The sequence below is a fragment of the Atractosteus spatula genome (genome assembly GCF_055471065.1).
Source record: "Atractosteus spatula isolate fAtrSpa1 chromosome 10 unlocalized genomic scaffold, fAtrSpa1.hap1 SUPER_10_unloc_3, whole genome shotgun sequence".
In the NCBI taxonomy this organism is placed as follows: domain Eukaryota; kingdom Metazoa; phylum Chordata; class Actinopteri; order Semionotiformes; family Lepisosteidae; genus Atractosteus; species Atractosteus spatula.
In genome coordinates, this window is record NW_028296623.1 from 1,151,670 (window position 1) to 1,165,105 (window position 13,436).

At 45.3% G+C, this 13,436-nt stretch overlaps 1 protein-coding gene across 2 annotated transcripts; it reads left to right on the forward strand.

The window, feature by feature from the left end:
* The first annotated feature begins 2,713 nt into the window (after positions 1–2,713).
* LOC148812400 (GTPase IMAP family member 8-like) lies at positions 2,714–13,436 on the forward strand. 2 transcript variants are annotated; one of them, XM_088908627.1, is made up of 8 exons: positions 2,720–2,756; positions 4,798–5,547; positions 5,896–6,660; positions 7,053–7,784; positions 8,004–8,156; positions 8,316–8,747; positions 9,498–9,593; positions 13,314–13,436. In XM_088908627.1, exons 1-8 carry the CDS (start codon positions 2,726–2,728, stop codon positions 13,361–13,363), a joined length of 3,009 nt encoding a protein of 1,002 aa, XP_088764753.1. In that variant the 5' UTR covers positions 2,720–2,725; the 3' UTR covers positions 13,364–13,436. The 2 variants fall into 2 exon arrangements, with proteins under 2 accessions (XP_088764752.1, XP_088764753.1); XM_088908626.1 differs by having other exon boundaries at positions 2,714–2,756; positions 8,004–8,747.

Consider the following 13,436-nt stretch of genomic DNA (forward strand, 5'->3'; position numbering starts at 1 on the left):
TTTGGGGTGATATTTGATTCTGGCTTAACATTCGACCCACATGTGCAGCATACTGTCAAAATATCTTTTTTCACCTCAGAAATATCGCTAGACTACGCACTATGCTATCACTAACTGTGGCTGAAAAGCTGATCAACACATTTGTGTTCTCTCGAATTGACTACTGTAATGCTCTACTCACTGGGGTATCTAAATCTACTTTGAACAAACTGCAGTATGTCCAAAATTCAGCAGCCAGGATCCTGACCAGCTCTAGTGCAGGAGATCACATCACTCCTGTCCTGGATTCTTGCACTGGCTTCCGGTCAAATTCTGTGTGGACTTTAAAATCCTCATGCTCACCTATAAGGCTCTGCATGGCTTGGCACCTCAGTACCTGTCTGAACTATTATCGCCCTACTCCCCACCTCGCAACCTTCGCTCTTCTAATTCTGGTCTCCTAATTGTCCCCCAAGCCCGTCTACACTCTAGGGGTGACAGGGCCTTCTCCTGTTATGCCCCCAAGCTCTGGAACTCTCTCTCCAAGGATATCAGAGAGTCACCTTCTCTAAACTCCTTCAAACTCCAGACTCCAAACCCTCTTCTTCAGAAAAGCCTTTACTGAACTGGTTCCATTCTTCACCACTCTGCTTTTCTTAGTTCCATCATCCACAGTCTCCTCTGTACATTGTAATTGTGTTTTATCTTGTGTATAATCTTGTTTTATTGTTGTTGTCATTCTGTAAGGCGCTTTGAGAAGCCACCTTAAAAGGCGCTATATAAAATAAAGTTTTTTTTTTAATTATTATTATTACTTGTGATTTTGTGTTTGACTGATGGGCAAAGGTCCCAGACAGTGACTGAATCCCTTGATCTCTTGAGATCCACCAGCAGGATCAGGGAAAGGGTCACTTTGTCTGAACCTCTTTCCAAGGCTAAAAAATTAACTGGGATACTGTTGATATAAAAAAGTGAAATATACATTTAAGGTGAAATGTTTTGAATTGGCATCTGATACTTTTTAATTATTTTTTAAAGAGAAGGAAGAGGATGTCCAGTTTGACTGACAAATTGAAGTATCTTTATGATTTTTTTGTGAGTCTATTATCTATATCATCACCCAACGTAAAAAGTGACGTTTTAGCTGATGTGACAGAAGACCAGTCTAGAGGACCAGGTATTGAAGAGAAACAGGAAACTGTGTTTTTACCTCCTTCCAGTCGAAGTACAGCAGTAGAAATATTGTTTGCTTCTTTAGAATAATATAGAAACGTTGTTGGAAAACAAATGTGATTATGAAAGAAGTAGTTGAATAAAAATCAGAATCAAGTCCTGTAGGACTAAAGGGATCCTGTCTGTTGTAACAGAGCTGACTGACAGTAGGTGGTATTTCATATAAGACTGAAAGGATTATATTGGGGAGAATAACAGACAGTTAGGAGATCAAATATTATAGGGTAAATTGGGACTGGACCCTACTAATCCATTTCCAGAAATATTAAGTGTCATTTTAACTTGTTGTCTTGGGAGTGAAGGAATGGGACACTTTAATCAGAAAGTGTTGCAGTAAAAAGCGAAGTTCCTGTTTTTTCTACTCATCCAGAGACTCTCCCTGCTCTGACCTCTCCTCCAGGTCACTTCTAAAGTGTCTGTTCTGGCGGTTTCTGTCTAAAAACACGTTACAGGACTCCCGTCTTGTGTGGAGACACATGTGGGGTTGTGTCAGGGCAGAAGTCTCACATTTTACACCAGTTTAAACTGGGACTGGGTACAACCGGGATCAAGACAAGACCTGAGAGATTAATCAAGCAGTTTGAGGACTCTCTCCCACTGGTGTCCTTTTCTATCTCTCCTGTTTCCTAAAAAAACCCACTTATACCCCATGTAGGAAAGAAGACTCGCTCGTCACTCCTGTTCTGTCCCAGTGTCGCAGTAACTGGAACTGAAGAAGACGGAGAGGAGACGCGCACTTCCAGAACTTTCCTTCCCGCTCGGTTCTTCCAGCTGAGCCCCAGATGGACTTTTCCACTCCTGAGGAAAGAACATCTTCCCACACAAACAGCCCGTTTCTCTCAGAAACACCGGCAGCCCACAACACCCACAGCACAGGGAGCGTTTTTACCAGCCGCGCCGCCACACGGACACCAGGACTCCCCTCGTCTGCAGAAACACCAGGGAAGAGCCTCCGCCCTCCCTCCCAGCCCACAGGATATTCCTGCTGGAAGGAGCTGGTGAGGGATTCCAAGTCATTACTGGGATTTCCAGGAAAGAAGCAGCTCCTCACCTGGGAATAAAACAGCCTGAGAGGAGCTCAAGCACTCAGACTTGGAGCGTTGCTTAGCAACCATTATCCGGAGGACGAGCCGGATGCGGGTTTTGGCGCCAGTTTTCCTCATTTTTTTATCACGTTATAAGAATAAAAGTCGATGTATCTCTCTTAATTGTCTGAACATAAGGAAGGTTAGAAACCGGAGACACACTTAATCATTTAAGATCCAGTGGGTGTTGACTTCAGTATTCTGTTGACATAAAAATCATTGATTCATTTCTGTCTTTAGGTTTCCCCATTACCTGTAAAGCACTTCGAGTGAAGTGTCAAGAACAGCGCTATGCAAGAGTCAGGAATTATTTAATTCATCGATCAGTCTATTTAGTACTGTTCCTTGTCCACCAGGTGGCGTCAAAGCAGCATCACAGACCAGACGGGAAACTACTCGCTCAAAACAACAGGAAAAGAAAAGCAGAGATGGCGTCTGAGAGCTCAGTGCTCAGCCCTGGTGAGTTTTCTCTTGTTCTACCTGTCAGAGTGTCGGTAAGAGAGTCACTGAGGGTCTCTTCTCTGTCACAGAGCACAGCAGCAGCTGGAGAAGTTTCTTCCTGTCTGCTGAGAGTTTGTTGTGTCTGTCAGACACTCAGGGTCTGAACTAGGAGAGAGGAGCTGATTTACTTTCACTTTCTCTTGTCAGCGATCGGAGATTGGTACTGCGAAACCTGAACAGGAAGGACATCATATATTTCCCATGGTTTATACTAAGAAGTTAATTTACAGTAAAAATAATTTAATTGGTGTAAAGCCTGAGATTCACTAATGTATCTGCAGGAATTTTACACAGCGGATATCTTCAGACGTGGTTGTTTCCTGTTTGAAACCGGAGCAGCAGAGAGACACGCAGAATATAAAATGAGTCACAGACAAGACTTGCCTGTTCGTTATTTAGTCACTGACGGATACAAGGGCCAGATGTGACAGTAGCCAGGGAATTTCTACTTTCAGTGTTTGAACGTGTCCCCAGAACTGTCCTTGTTTTTTATTTTCCTACTTCTTGTGTTCAGAAAGTTGATGACCGGAGAAGCTGACCCATAGCTGTAACTAGGAGTTTTATCACCTCAAACAAATAAAACTGTTTCTTTTTGAATAAGTCATTCCTCGTGTTTTTTTCCCTCTCCTGAGATGTACCGTGTCACCTTGACCTGATTCTTCCACTCCATCATGAAGGAGGTGAAAACACATCTCTACTGTACAGAATTTCAAGAGCAGGACAGACACAGCATCTCTGATCAGCTGGCTGTTCTACACCAGTTAACTAGTTAAAACTAATAAGTAATAGGTTTATTCCATGCTGAAAAAAAGAAGAGAGAAAACACAACGTTTCAGCCGTGGAGCCTTCTTCAGGTGTTCACACAACGTTTCGAAACGTTGTGTTTTCTCTCTTCTTTTTTTCAGCTTGGAATAAACCTATTACTTGTTCCTTTGCAGCCTACGCATGCTGATGCAGCTACCCACCTGAACTAATTAAAACTAAGTAGTGTGAAGAGGGCCTAGACACTAATTTTTCCTTTGACCTCTCTGCCATTTCTTGACTCATCTGTCCTGAAATGATCTTCTATAATGTGAATCTTGGACACAGGTGACATGAACAGATGTAGCTTCCCACACACAGTTTGACCGGGTATGGAAATCCGCGAGAATATTCTGAATTTGCTCTCTGATGGAAGAGGAGAAATCACACCAACACACTTCGGGGCTTGGTGACCTGTGGGCTCGGTCAATAACTAACTAATACAAGTTCAATACAGCTTGCCTGTGCGTGTGTGCGTGCGTGCGTCCACGGTGTACCCTGCCTTCTGCCTGTTGCTTGATGGGATAGGCTCCAGCTCCCCCTGGTCTCTGAACTGATGAAGTGCTTAGGAAAGGGATGGAAGATGAATTCACTAACTGAAAGAATCCGACAGGTGGTGTGGATCTCCGGATTCCACGTCAGGCCCATGACTTTCACACTTTTGCACCATTCTGATTTCTGAATCAGCTCTGCCCTTTGCTCATCTCATCCTCTGTTCCTGTGTCTCTGCCTGGTTGGTGTTGAGGCACTGTGTTCAGTCAATGGGCTTACTGAGGCAGGGAACAAGTTGACCTGGTCTTCACCAGCAGGGGGCGCCTGCAGACAGTGAGAGGTTTCCTCAGGTTGGGGAGTTTTATCTGTCATCTGCTCTTTCCTCCCTGTGCGCTCAGCTCTTCACACAGAAAGGAAAATCTTGCACTTCCTATGTCTCTGCCATGGTTGGGAGACATGTTGTTACAGTTAGTTGTTTAGTAAAAAATGAGGGAGGAGATTAAATCAAATAAAGAAATAAAAGAGAAGGTGCTGAAGCTTAAATTTCAGCAGCCATCTTGAATTGGTCACTTGACCCCCAATATATTTTAGTAAAAAAATAGAACAAATCATCTACCATCAAAGGACATGTGTCTAGAGAGAGAATAGATACAAAAATTCCATGTGTGATAAAAATGTGGTAATCTGTGATCTTTCTCTCTGACAGGGGAGGGACAGGCTGATTCCCATGAGGCACCAAAGCGTCTCTCAGAGATCAGGATCATCCTGCTGGGGGAGAGAGGGTCTGGGAGGAGCTCAGCAGGAGACACCATCCTGGGAAGAGAGGAGTTTGACACTTGGAGAGTAACTGAGGAGTGTGTGAAGAGACAGAGTGAAGTAGCTATGAGGCAGATCACTGTGGTCGACACTCCAGACTGGTGTTCTTCTTTGAGGATATCTTGGTATCAACAGAAGCCTTCTTTACAGGACATTCTAAAGTGGGTTAAAGAGGTGATTGAATCAAGTGTGTCTCTATGTCCCCCAGGACCCCATGCTCTCCTCCTGGTGATTAATCTGGACTCAGACACAGACTGGAGATCAGAGGAACATCTGGAGCTTCTCAGTGAGAGATTCTGGAGACACACAATAGTGCTGTTCACCTGGGGGGATGAGCTGACAGACACAGACATTGAGCAGCACATTGAGAGAAGGGGGAAGGATCTCCAGTGTCTGGTGGAGAAATGTGGGAACAGGTATCATGTTCTCAACAACAAGACCAGGGGCGACTGCACTCAGGTCACAGAGCTGCTGGAGAAGATAGAGGACATGGTGGCAGGAAAGAGTGACTGCTATTATGAGATCGAGGAAATGAATTTACAGGAGATGGAAGAGAAGTTATGGAAATTGAGAATAAAGAAGAGAGAGAAGATAGAGGAGCTGCTGCAGAAGACATTGGGACCCCAACTGCTTCCCAAGAGTGAGTTCATGTTCTTTCTCTGATAGGGTCATATTATAAGGTGAGAAATTGTCTGACAGAAATCTGAGTAGCTCTGAAATGAATCATAAATTTTAATATTATTTTTACCAGATAAGTGATAAACGCTGATTCCAGTGATGTCCTGGATACCCAGTTCTACAGCAGGGCTCTGCAGGAAAAGTCTCACAGCTGTGTTGGAAGCAAAGTCCCTGTGGGGTATCTAACCTGCAGAGCAACAGGTCTCCACTGTGTCACACTGTGAGCTCTGCTGAGACTCCTCACTCACTGCAGCTCATCTCAGTGGTGAGTTTCTGAAGAGGAATAATCTGTGATTTTTCTCTCTGACAGGGGAGGGACAGGCTGATTCCCATGAGGCACCACAACGTCTCTCAGAGATCAGGATCGTGCTGCTAGGGGAGAGAGGGTCTGGGAGGAGCTCAGCAGGAGACACCATCCTGGGCAGAGAGGAGTTTCAGACTAAGAGAGGAACTGAGGAGTGTGTGAAGAGACAGGGTGAAGTAGCTGGGAGGCAGGTCACTGTAGTTAACACACCAGAATGGTATTTCTCTCTTCAGCAGTTCGAGGATGAATATGAGGATGCATATGAGTCTCCACTACAGCTCACTCTCAGGTGGATTAAAGAGCAGATTGAACCCAGTGTATATCTGTGTCCCCCAGGACCCCATGCTCTCCTCCTGGTGATTAATTTGGACTCAAACACAGACTGGAGATCAGTGGAGAAACATCTGGAGCTTCTCAGTGAGAGAGTCTGGAGACACACAATAGTGCTGTTCACCTGGGGGGACACACTGAGACACACAACCATTGAGCAGCACATTGAGAGAGGAGGAGAGGAACTCCAGTGGCTGGTGGAGAAATGTTGGAACAGGTATCATGTTCTCAACAACAAGAACAGGGGCGACCGCACTCAGGTCACAGAGCTGCTGGAGAAGATAGAGGACATGGTGGCAGGAAAGAGTGACTGTTATTATGAGATTGAGGAAAAGGATTTACAGGAGATGGAAGAGAAGTTCAGGACTTTGGGAATAAAGGAGAGACAGAGGATAGAGGAGCTACTGCAGAAGACACTGGGACCCCAACTGCTTCCCAAGAGTGAGTTCATGTTCTCTCTCTGATAGAGGTCACACCTCAATAGAATCACATTCATACAGAAGAGAATTTAAACATGAACATAGCATCCTACATCACACAACTATCTCATAGAATACTCAGAGCTGTGAAATTTAAGTTTTTCATAACTAACCAGATAAATGATAAATTCTGTCTTCCAGTGGTGTCCTGGATACCCAGTTATACTGTAGGGCTCTGCAGGAAAAGTCTCACAACTGTGTTGGAAACAGAGCCCCTGTGGGGTATCTAAACTATAGAACAACAGGCCACCACAAGGTCACACTGTAAGCTCTGCTGAGGCTCCTCACTCACTGCAGCTCATCTTAGTGTTGAGTTTTGGAAGAGGATTAATCTGTGATCTTTCTCTCTGACAGGGGAGGGACAGGCTGATTTCTATGAGGCACCACAGCGTCTCTCAGAGATCAGGATCGTGCTGCTGGGGAAGAGATGGACTAGGGGAAGCTCAGCAGGAAACACCATCCTGGGCAGAGAGGAGTTTGACACTAAGATAGGAACTGAGGAGTATGTGAAGAGACAGGGTGAAGTAGCTGGGAGGCAGATCACTGTGGTCGACACTCCAGGCTGGGATGTGTGGCTGACGAGGAATGATCTATGGGAGATAAACCAGGAATGTGTGAAATTTGTGGAAATTGTGTCTCTGTGTCACCCAGGACCCCACACTTTCCTTCTGGTGATTAATCTGGACTCATTTAGAACCTGGAGATCAGTGAAGGAAGATCTGGAGCTTCTCTGTGAGAGAGTGTGGAGACATACAATAGTGTTGTTCACCTGGGGGGACACACTGAGAAACACAACCATTGAGCAGCACATTGAGAGAGGAGGGAAGGAGCTCCAGTGTCTGGTGGAAAAATGTGGGAACAGGTATCATGTTCTCAACAACAAGAACAGGGACGACCGCACTCAGGTCACAGAGCTGCTGGAAAAAATAGAGGACATGTTGGCAGGAAAGAGTGACTGTTACTATGAGATTGAGGAAAAGGATTTACGGGAGATGGAAGAGAAGTTCAGGACTTTGGGAATAAAGCAGAGACAGAGGATAAAGGAGCTACTGCAGAAGACCCTGGGACCCCAACTGCTTCCCAAGAGTGAGTTCATGTTTTCTCTGTGATAGGGGTCACATCTCAGTGCAGTTTAATGTAGAGATTTTAAACAGAGTCATAATTGCACTGCAAAACTTTCTGATGGATAATTTAGTGTCTGTGAAATTATTCTGATATTACTTGACTGTCTTTTAACTGTATAGAATATCATCTGTGATAAGAAACTGGTTGAGATAAATAATCTGTGATCTTTCTCTCTGACAGGGGAGGGACAGGCTGATTCCCATGAGGCACCACCGCGTCTCTCAGAGATCAGGATTGTGCTGCTGGGCCAGAGAGGGTCTGAGAGGAGCTCAGTAGGAAACACCATCCTGGGCAGTGATGGCTTTAACACTTCAAGAGGTCTTTTGTTTCTGGGTAAATGTGTAACTAGGGATTCTGTGAAGAGACGGGGTGAAGTAGCTGGGAGGCAGATCACTGTGGTCGACACTCCAAACTGGGATGAGTGGCTGATAGGGAATGATCCACAGCAGGTAAAACAGGAATTTGAGGGAATTGTGTCTGTGTGTCCCCCAGGACCCCACACTCTCCTCCTGGTGATTAATCTGAACTCACACACAGACTGGAGAGTGGAGGAACATCTGGAGCTTCTCTGTGAGAGATTCTGGAGACACACAATAGTGCTGTTCACCTGGGGGGACACAATGGGAGACACAGGCATTGAGCAGCACATTGAGAGAGGAGGGAAGGAGCTCCAGTGGCTGGTGGAGAAATGTTGGAACAGGTATCATGTTCTCAACAACAATGGCAGGGATGACCACACTCAGGTCACAGAGCTGCTGGAGAAAATAGAGGACATGGTGGCAGGAAAGAGTGACTGTTACTATGAGATTGAGGAAAAGGATTTACAGGAGATGGAAGAGAAGTTCAGGAATTTGGAAGTAAAGCAGAGACAGAGGATAGAGGAGCTACTGCAGAAGACACTGGGACCCCAGCTGCTTCCCAAGAGTGAGTTCATGTTCTCTTTCTAATTCAGCTTACACCTTAGTACTGTCAGATTAATAAAGAGATTTTAAACAGGGTTCATAACACGGCACACTGACACACAGCTCTCTCTCCTACATCACTGACCCTCTCTCTGTACCGCACATTGACACACAACTCTGTTTTACTTACTCTCTCACTTACTGATGACACACTTTTCCAGTGAAGATATGGAAGAGAGAATCATCAGTTACTCTGGTTAATTTTATTGGAATCTCACATTTTTGTGTGCTTCAGCAAACTCTCCAACAATCTTATTGTTCCCCTTAATGAAGGAGCACACACATAAAGGAAGAAGTACAGAAAAATGGTCTTTCACCCCATCAGCCTCACCAGGTCCTCACATCTGAGATACAGACCTGGAGAGCAGGTGTTGCAACCTGTTGTATATCAACACTTCAGAGGACAATACAGACAGAGGAGGAGGAAAATTGAATCACAACTTGCTTAATTCATAGACTGCTCATACGTGTTCCTCATGTTAAGTTATGTAATTTAGGGCAACAAATCAAAACAGCTGGTTCTGTCCAGGACCAGGGTTGGAGACCCCAGCTGCCTGCAGCTTAAGAAAGGTTGAGGATATGAACATAATCACCTTTCTTAGATTAAATAGTCTTTTAGCTCCACTTCAATGGGTTATATTTCTAAGTTCAAATACCTCCTTCAGTCGAAGGCTTGATTATCTCACTGAATAGTGTTGCTCTTGTCATGCAGAACCATGCTCTGGCACTATAGGAAGGAAACTTTGGGGAGAGAAAGAAGAGTTCAGTCCTCCTGTCAAGAAGACCCGCATGGAACCTCTTCCACATGGTGAGTGTAATTAACAAAATACTGATAATGTGTTGCTGTGACAGACACCAACTCTTACATGTTACGCATTCCACTTGCGCCGCTCTTCCTTCTTGCATTCCCACGCGCACACCCTGTAAAATAAGCTCACGCCGCAAGTAAATGCCAATCACCTTTCTCTCCCGTCTCTATTTTAGTTCTCCTTTTTCCTCACTTCCCCGCTCACTATTGCGGATTCTCTTCGAGCTCCCTAGTGCGCGGTTACCTCTTGCTTCTCTCCAGTTTTCGATCTCCTAGTCTGCCTCTCGTTTTTGGTTTCGTCTTGTGATTTGGATTGCTGCTTCCTCGTTTGTGCTTCCGTGTTCTGATCTTCTCACCTGCCTCCTGGTTTTCGTTTTTGCCTAGCGTATCTGCTTAGTGTCATTCTCTTGTCTTGAGTCCTGCATAGGATCCTATTGCCCAAGCAGCCCTATCTTACATACATAATCAGAGGGGAACCAACAACAGTCATCAGGAAATAAAAACTGCCAGCTTCTGTCCCTGGTTTTTAATCTGAACACTATAACACCACTAGAGTCCTGTTAGAATGTTGGTGTGAGACACAGGCACACAACATGACTGACTGCCCCTCGTGGTCACCCCTTAACCCAAAGTTGGCTGATCAGACCAAGACATGATCTACACTTTCTCCAGCAGCTTGAATACGACTTTCATATCAAGCACATCTTTAAATGTCATGTTGTGACTGAGGGGCATCTACACTTCCCAGCTTGATGACCTTGATGACATCACATTACATCAGTCAGTACAGTAACTAGTGAGCAGGAAGGGCCACATGGGATTTTGGAATTCGTGGTGTAGTGGTTTGATGGGTTTACTGAGACAATTATTAATTGTAGCAGTAATCACGAGGTTGTTCATTGGGGCTTTTAGAAAATCAATCGTCAGAACAACTAACAACGCACACACACGGGTTCAATACACGAGATACATTTATTAATATAAATTGTGCACCAAACATATACTAGTCTGCCTGGATACGAGCGGCAGACCTTACTGTGAGTGTTATCAATATACAAGGTATACAATCTCGAAGAGATGCAAACACAAAGAGATACACAACAGAGAATATGGACTTAGAACAAAGTCCAAGTCCTTTTGCAGACAACAGCAGTTGTCACGTGATTGTCTCTGAGGATGCGCGAAAATGGCCAAGGAGAGCCCCGATCTGAGCTTGCACTCCCTTTTTGACCAAGACCCAGATGTGTGCTGATTGGTTGAGAGTTTGGCGGGCATTGGAGACCCACGTGGTATTACCACACCCTGCCAGTCCCTGATTGGTTGGTCAAGGTGAGATATAAGTCACTTACTCTTGACACTTAGGAATGCAGTCCAGATGTCCATTCGGCACTCCCTAGACTGATAGGCGCCAATGGATGACCATTGATCATGATAGCCAGGCTTAGCTAAGTGCATCCCCGTCTGGGAGCTTGTTCCTTATCAAAAGAAAACATCTTAAATCAGCCTGCATGAATACTTTCTCTGTGGCTGCACCACAGAGATGGAGGGTGAGATGGGGCCTCCTTTAGGAAAGCATACCAACGCTTAATTCTGTCTTATTAACAAGCATTGCCGCTACAGTGGGATCTTGAATGCGAGTTTGCAACAACACGGCGACTTGTTGTTCTGCATCGTAAGTATATTTTATTACCGAGATGTAATAACTGGTCTGAGAATTGGGACAGCAGCTCCCCTTTAACCACATGGCTGTCCTTGGGCCAAGTATAGAAGGGGGAGGATGATCACACATAGTCCAGATAATTTACTTAGGTGAATTAATGTTGGCATCAATTAATAGGACTGCCGTATCATGTAATGTTCGACACCTCCACTGGCCTGACAACACCACAAGAAAGGGTCCAGTTAGCTGTCATGACTACCGCCGAAAGAGTCACATGTGACTGGCAGTCGGTAAGTTGTTGGCTCCTGACGTAGCAAAAATGGAGCTGTCTACTGCTCGGCTCCCAGGTGCCTGGAGAGGAATCCCGTGACTCTGGGAGATGACTGTAAACAACATAACATAACCTGTGGTCCTGCCACCAGCCTGGAGTTACTGGGTTGAAACCCCGATACTGGCCATCTAGGATTGGGTGGGTTCGAGGACAGGGGGGTGATGAGGTCAAGAGGACATTTGGGGGAAAAAAGAGTATGAAATGAAGTATCTATGGAAAACGTTGCAAACATGATAAAAGAGACACCTTACAGACAGATCCCCCCCACCCAGACAGAGTCTTAGAGGAGCAGGTCGTTGGAATTTACATATTGTCTCACAACTGAAGTGCTGTGATCATCCTCCCTGGCAGATCTCACTCCTGTCACTGCTCAGTTCTCAGTTTCCACAGGCTCGACATCTGAGCTGCCTCTGTCTGGGGTACCTGAGACTGAGCGATCTCACACTGCGGGATCTGAGGCTGGGGTAGCTATGTCTGAAGATGGCACAGTCAAAGTAAGTGTTTATATCTCCTGATAAACCCATCTCCTAACGATTTGTTAGCACTCTATCGTTTTTCTCTGTCTTAAGAGAATCCAGGGTATCGGCTTCAACAACATGGATGTGCAGCTTGTTCCACATCCCCACCACCATTTTTGTAATGTAGTACCTTGTTTCAGAAGAGCAGTGGTCCAGTACAGCCTCGTGTGGTACTCCACTAATTACATCACTGATATAATTAAGAGCAGTGGTCCCAGTACAGACCCCTGTGGTACTCCACTAATAACATAAATGATATAATTAAGAGCAGTGGTCCCAGTACAGACCTCTGTGGTACGCCACTAACTACACCACTGATATAATTAAGAGCAGTGGTCCAGTATAGACCTCTTTGGTACTCCACTAATTACACCACTGATATAATTAGGAGCAGTGGTCCAGTACAGACCCTGTGGTACTCCACTAATTACATCACATATATAATTAAGAACAGCAGCGGTCCCAGTACAGACCCCTGTGGTACACCACGAGTTATATCAATGATATAATTAAGAAGAGCAGTGGTCCAGTACAGACCCCTGTGGTACGCCACTAACTACACCACCGATATAATTAAGAGCAGTGGTCCAGTACAGACCACTAATTCACTAATTCCATCACTGATATAATTAAGAGCATTGGTCCAGTACAGACCCCTGTGGTACTCCACTAACTACATCACATATATAATTAAGAAGAGCAGTGGTCCAGTACAGACTCTTCTCTGTACCCATTGTTTTATACTCAGTAACCAATGTTTCTTCCTACTCTGTCTCACAGACACCTCCTGTGCTTCCACACTCCAGTTTCTGTCCTCAGACTCGTCTTGACGGGAGCTTTGTGAGATGCAGGTACAGAGGCAATGTGCTGTCTGCTGTTTGTTCTGTTTGCTTAAAAGCGCCTTGTAAAGTTTCCCTTCTGAAACTGAAAATGCACACTGGTGTCTACACAGACCACAAGTCTACAGAGTTGTTTGCTTCTAATTCTCTATATTGGTTTGTTGGTTTCATTTCACACCTGCCCTCACCTCTCTCAACCTCGCACCACTTGATTGGCCACTCTGCCTGTCCTCTGCCCACCTCCTCCTTTCTCCTGGCTTTTGTTTTCCCATCTTTGCTTACACCCAATGAAGGCTCTTTTTCTTTGTTCCACGTCTCTGCTTGGTCCGGAGGTCTTGACGTGCAGTTGGAGCTCACGGGTTTTCTCTGCAGTTTCGCTTTCAGCAGCAGAGGCTGCTACACGTGCAGTATCACAGGCCTGAGGTTTGTCATGGCCTTGCCAGCCGAAGTGCAGTACTGGACTGAGCCCTTCAGAGCTGAGCCCTCCCTCCTCAG